This window comes from Gymnoscopelus braueri, assembly GCF_963280865.1.
Source record: "Gymnoscopelus braueri genome assembly, chromosome: 20".
NCBI classification, from domain to species: Eukaryota; Metazoa; Chordata; class Actinopteri; order Myctophiformes; family Myctophidae; genus Gymnoscopelus; species Gymnoscopelus braueri.
The window spans coordinates 40,559,411-40,565,932 of NC_137622.1; the positions used below are offsets into that span (position 1 = coordinate 40,559,411).

At 39.8% G+C, this 6,522-nt stretch overlaps 1 protein-coding gene across 1 annotated transcript; it reads right to left on the reverse strand.

Moving 5' to 3' along the window:
• On the reverse strand, window positions 1–441 carry LOC308075949 (ubiquitin-conjugating enzyme E2 variant 2-like; the record flags this gene model as incomplete). The annotated part of the gene is made up of 1 exon (XM_080415983.1): window positions 1–441. One exon carries the CDS (start codon window positions 439–441, stop codon window positions 1–3), a length of 441 nt encoding a protein of 146 aa, XP_080272109.1.
• Between the last annotated feature and the right edge of the window lie 6,081 nt (window positions 442–6,522).

Below are 6,522 nucleotides of genomic sequence, written 5' to 3' on the forward strand. Positions count from 1 at the left end.
TTAATTGCCGAAGGTTTGTCCTTCTGGCGGCTGTGTCAGCTTCATATTGTCCTTGGCCGTCATTAGACGCCGTAGCTCTTGAAGGACAACTTTGATGCTGGACGAAGTCTGCCATCTGTTCAACATGGGTACGCTGCGCGTGTCCACCGCCCCGTTGGAGTTGTTGATCCCGTTCATGTTGATCTTTGTCACGAACCGAACGGTCGGCGGTATATCCGGGTACCTCGGCCCGCACTCCACCTTCAGGCTGTATATCCTGTTCTCGTAGCTGGTCCGCGGCGGTCCGTGGATGATGCCGGTCCACCGCGTGAGCGTCATGTCGTCGTCGTCCTCCAGGCCCCAGCTGACCGTGCCGTCTCCGACGCCCTTCTGTCCGTCTTCCAGCTCCTCCAACAGGCGGAAGTTGCGCGGAACCGTAACGGTTCCCGAGGAGGCCGCCATCTTCTTTCTTCTCTCTTCTTCTTCAGGGAGATCCGGAAGCACCTGAGGCGAATGTATACAGTGGATTATTGCACATGGCTTTACTTCCCCCGATCGAGCGCTGTCGGAGGTCTCAGATCGGGGGGGCTGTTATATAAGTCAAAGAGCCTATGACCTCAATACTACATGTATGATGTCATCATCACAGTGATGTCCCGCATCTCCATATTTGGACTAGGGGTGCGACAGTTATAATCGAACTATCGATTTAAGTGATAATATTGATTTTGGAAGAAATTGAGCTTCTTTCAAAATAGCAAAACTTGCCGATTTACAAGCTCACAACGTGTCACGATGCCACATGTTGTGAGCTTGTATATCTGCTAATCTCTACACTATAAAACAAACATTATATAGGCTAGTTCCACGTTGATTTGTTGATGGTACAATCAATAACACAAATTATCCTGAATGTTATCCTGAATTTATTATTTGATTAAACGAAAAACTAATGTAGATGGAATAACCACTAAGAAAATAATTGATAGATGTTTTTATGTATACAGGGGGGTTATTATGTCCCTGTCCAATGTTTATGATTCTGCAGCAGCATAAAAAATGACTGCGGGATCGTTGAATTCACAGCTTATACCAATAAGCCATCTGCTGTGCTCCACACAATCTTCCCTTCTACAAGAAGTGCTAGACACATACACAGCTGCTTAACCCTTTAAGAACGGGAACGCATCTGTGTAATTTTTTGATTTATTTGGACTATTCAAAAATAGCAGATCTACATGCACATAGCGCGACACCGAGTGCTGCGCTATGAGCTTGTAGATCTGCAATTTTTTTTTAAATCGTGAACATTTTTGCAAACTTTGAATAGATGTACATTTCTTTGGACTATTCAAAAATAGCAGATATACAAGCTCACAGCGCGGCACCGAGTGCTGCGCTATGAGCTTGTAGATCTGCTGATCTTTGAATATATATACATTTTTAAAGCGATTTTTTTAAACTAAAATCTTTGCTTTTGGGGGTCCCTGGAACAACATATTTTGAGATGGGGGTCAGCGGCCAAATTCATATTATTTTAGGGGTCCTTGACACTGATTATAGCAACATACGTATTTTCAAAAAACAGTTTTTAGAAGACATTTGTAGAATCCCCCAGAAGCGAAGATTTGAGTTACAAATGTTCGCTTTGAAAAATATATATTCAATGATTTGCACACATTTTCATGATTTTTTTCTAAAATAGCTGATCTACAAGCTCATAGCGCGGCACTCGGTGCCGCGCTATGAGCTTGTATATCTGCTATTTTTGAATAGCCCAAAGTAGAAGATAATGGTTAAAAAAATAAAAAAAATAAAAAGCCAGATGCTTTCCCGGTCTCGATGGGTTAAGTCATGTTAAATTAATGACTGCCAATGAGGCTCACCGGTTATGTTTGTGTTATGGCGTTGGGTACGTCAAAAAATAACACAATTAGGACCTTATCTCAGAACAGATGCTCGCCCCCAGAGATGACGTCTCAATTTACTTTCTATCTCACTTTGTCTTTCCTCATAATGTGTGTCATCCCTCTAAATATGTGTTCCGTCGTCCTGTACACAAACCTCAAGGCTCAGCATCGTTGGCATAACTACAAATAGTCTCATTAAATATTCATTTGTTTTTAAAACATTGAAGTGAGTTTTCGTTGTGATACTGATGAATACAGAATCTATTGGAATCTATTTGGGGTTTTTTTGTGTTGATTTGTTGTTATAATAAATAAATCAAATAACATGCTTCTCCATTATTCGATTAACCTACAGTACATGATTAAGTTAAAGGGACATTTTGCCGATTTTGCATCAAACCCCTATTTTCTATCTAGGTCTAGGACCCATAAACATGATCCTGGTGTGTTTTTTGTGTTTTATCTGTATTTGTATCCATATTCTCAGAGACTATGAGTCATTTGACTCATAGTCTCACCTTATTTCCTGACTACAATGTAGACCACACCCCCACGCAGCCTCCCCTCCCCACAAGGAAGGGCAGTGCCCCAAAGCATTATGGTCATTGTAGTAATGCAGCAGTCCAGTCAAACCCCAGTCAAACACACAGACTTCTATATTTCTCTGGCCATATAGGGTGCAAATTTCAAATTTTGCTACTGTTATCTACTAGAAATATTATTAACATTGAGTGACTGTAAGTTCTTCCAGGGGTGAAATGCTCCTTTAAGGGCGGCAATGTGGCAGTAGTCGAACTAGTCGAGGATTAAAACCTATATATTATTTTCATTATTATGTACGTAGTTTGTTTGTATGTAGTGAAAGCAATGTCAGAGAAATGCCATGCATTAGAAAACAAATCTTTACATAAGTAGTGAAAATGGCCAATCTACAAGCTGATCCATTCATTAATAAATGTTTAAATAAATGGGACCACAATTTACCAAAACGCATATCATGGTGATTGAAAGAAGACTAGCGACTGGAAGCATATAGTATTTATCGGTGGTGGAAAGTAACTAAGTACATTTACTTAAGTACTGTACTTAAGTACAATTTTGAGGTATTTGTACTTTACTTGAGTATTTCCAATTTCCAGTACTTTTACTTCTACTCCACTACATCTCAGAGGCAAATATTGTACTTTTACTCCACTACAATTATTTGAAAACTTTAGTTACTAGTTACTTTTCAGATTTAAATTATGATATTATGAAACATACATTAACCACTTTCGCACTATTTTATACATACTATTTGAAAATAGCCGATCTACAAGGCCGATCTACAACGCGTCGCGATGCGACGCGTTGTGATCTTGTAGATCTGCTATTTTCAAATATTTAGTACTTTTACTTTTGATACTTTAAGTACATTTTGATGCCAATACTTTTGTACTTTTACTCAAGTAATTTTTACTTAACAGAGTATTTTTATATTGCAATATTGTTACTTTTACTTAAGTAAATAATTTGAGTACTTTTTCCACCACTGGTATTACAATGTTTATTAAGGTAATCAAATCTAGTGTCAAGTTTTTTTCCAAGCCAGATGCTGGCCCCTTGGTGCAGACAGAGCTCTGAGGCACCAGGGCGAGATGTAAAAAGTTGGGGGAATATGGGAAAAAAAAAAAAAAGAATCACTCAAAACTCTGGAGAACTTTTCACTAATCACTAATCGCTGGTGCTTGTAATTAGAGTGGCTGTATTATTGAAATAGATCCGTTTGGCACGTTGAGTTACAGCATTAGTGTTGGATGGATGGCTTCGATTAAGCCATTACGACCGGGAATGCATCTGTGTAACCACTTAAACCATTATTTTATATTTGAAAAAAAATTGATAAAAAATGCCACGCTACGAGCTTGTAGATCTGCTATTTCTTATTTTTAAAGCGAATATTATTTACTCAAATCTTTGCTTCTGGTGGATTCTACAAATTTCTGAATTATTTTGAACTTATGTTGCTATAATCAATGGTTCTTAAACCTTTTTCATGTCAAGGACCCCCATCTCAAAATATGTTGCTCCAGGGACCCCCAGAAGCAAAGATTTGAGTAAAAAAAAAATCCGCTTTAAAATATATATATATTCAAAGATATTCACGATAAAATAAAATAAAAAGCAGATCTACAAGCTCTGCCGCGCTACGAGCTTGTAGATCTGCTATTTTTGAATAGCCAAAGTATATTTACACAGCTGCGTTCCCGGTCTTACTGGGTTAAGTGTGACAGAGGTTGTAGCAGACATTATCCCTCTATTAGTGCGTTAGCTACAGGTCCCGCTCTAATGACAAGGGGAGCGCAGGAAGTTAGCCAACCTCGTCAACTCGCTGCGTGGGGGTTATTACATGGTTGCCTGTTGCCTGCCAGATTTACTTCACCGGATGATTGGACGGATTTACCAGCTCAGTGGCCTTTTGGTTAGCGTGTCCACTCATGGGAGGTACAGGGTTGAATTGGGCGTGCGGGGGGGGGGGGGGGGGGTCGCGTTGTGAGCTTGTAGATCTTATTTTGGTCACAATAATCGTAGACTGCTCTAGCGTGTCTGATATCTGGCATATAGAGGGGGCGAGGTTTGACATCTCCGGAGAGAGAATGCGTGGGATCCCATTGGTTCACCAACCGATCTGTCCGTCACCCCCGCCCCGCCCCGCTCCGCATATAACATTTGGAGCGACGCCCCACTGCACTCTGGTTGGTTGAGGGTGACTCCCATACTTCCTATGCCAGGAACATCGATTCGCTGGTCCAGGCTTTTATTTTTAAAGCAAAACTAAAAAATAAAAGCCTGGCGATCGAGGCTACATGACATTTTCATATCGTCCCGTCCCTTGTACATCAAGCTGCCTCACGCTACAGAAAAAGGAGATGGGGTGAGATGCTCTATGGCAGGGGTCTTCAACGTTTTCAGGCCAAGGACCCCTTGGCTGAGAGAGAGACGAAGCAGGGACCCCCACTACATATTGTATAAAAGACAGTTTCATAGACTTTGACAGCACTGTCATCAGTGTATGTTCGATTAACATTTATTTCGATTAACATTTATTTTCAGACATTTAACCACTTGAACGTCAATATTTCGTCTTTTTTTTCCCTCTACACCAAACCTCTTTGCCAAAAATAGCCGATCTACAAGCTCACAACGCCTCGCGCTGCGAGGCGTTGTGAGCTTGTAGATCTGCTTTTTTTGGCTAATGTTCCACTCAGAATAGCGATGCTGGGGTTCAAGTGGTTCATATAAAAACATGATCCTATCACACAAAGATTTGGCGGCCCCCCTGTAGTAACTCTGAGGACCCCCTAGGGGTCCCTGACCCCCTGTTGAAGACCCCTGCTCTATGGACCACATGGCTCCGCAAATACCTACGTACAGCAGACAAAAAAAAATAATACAGAAGGAAGTATACAAAGATACAAAAATACAAAAATACACCGCATCTTTGTCGCTGTGTCGCTTTGTATCTGTGTTGCTCAACGCGGTCGCTGACGTCATCAAACGTGCGGACATCGGAGCTACAGCTGTAGCTTCTTTGTATCTGGAAGTTGAACCTGCAGCTCAACTTGAATGTGTATCTTTGTATCTTTGTCGCTATAGAGCTACGGCTACAAACGTCGGATGCAGTGTTGGAAAAGTTACTAAAACATAGTAATATATGACTTATTACATATTAAATTGATACGTTCGTGGGACGCTGTAGTATGATCAAGTATAGTCGTTCATTTACAACAACGAAAAAAGATCTATACTTTGACAGACATAAGTACTGGGGTCGAGTACTTTGTCCACTGTATTTGTCATTGTCAGTCAGCTGTCATATCATGTGTAACGATTTTTTTTTTCATTCTTCAACTTAATCTCAAAGTCTTGTTTCCTTTTATAATTTTTCTTCCGTTCTTACTTTTTTTTAACCCATTAAATCCGGGAACACATCCGTGCCATTTTAGATTTGAGCTAAAACCATTATTATCATACGTTGACCATTCAAAAATATCAGATCTACAAGCTCATACGATCTTGTAGATCTGCTATTTTTGAAAAATCTTGAAAATATTTGTGCAAATCTTTGTATACATAATATAACATTGTTAATTCAAATCTTTGCTTCTGGAACAAAAAAGTTTTACAAATGTTCGCTTTAAAAAATATATATATATTCAACGATTTGCAAAAACTTTCACGATTTTCCCAAAAACAGCAGATCTACGAGCTTGTAGATCTGCTGTTTTTGAATAGCCAAAGAAATCTAAAACGACAGAGATGCGTTTCCCGGATTTAATGGGTTAAATACGAGCCTCTGTGACCAATTAGATTTTAATCGACTCCACTGTCGACCTTTTGAAATCCACAAGGAGCCATATGTATAGATATAGAACTTATACAAAGTTCATATGTAGGCTACACTCCCTCCTCTTTGACAGATAATAATGAATAATTAGCGATAACGAGTGGCTGGAGCAAAGGGATGTTGAAAAGCCTGATCATATATAATTTAGATCTTATGCTAATTAAATTAATTTAGACCATATTATGTGGGAACCTCTGCCCCGGCTTTTTTCCACTTCTTATGTGCTTTTTTCCCCCCTCACACACA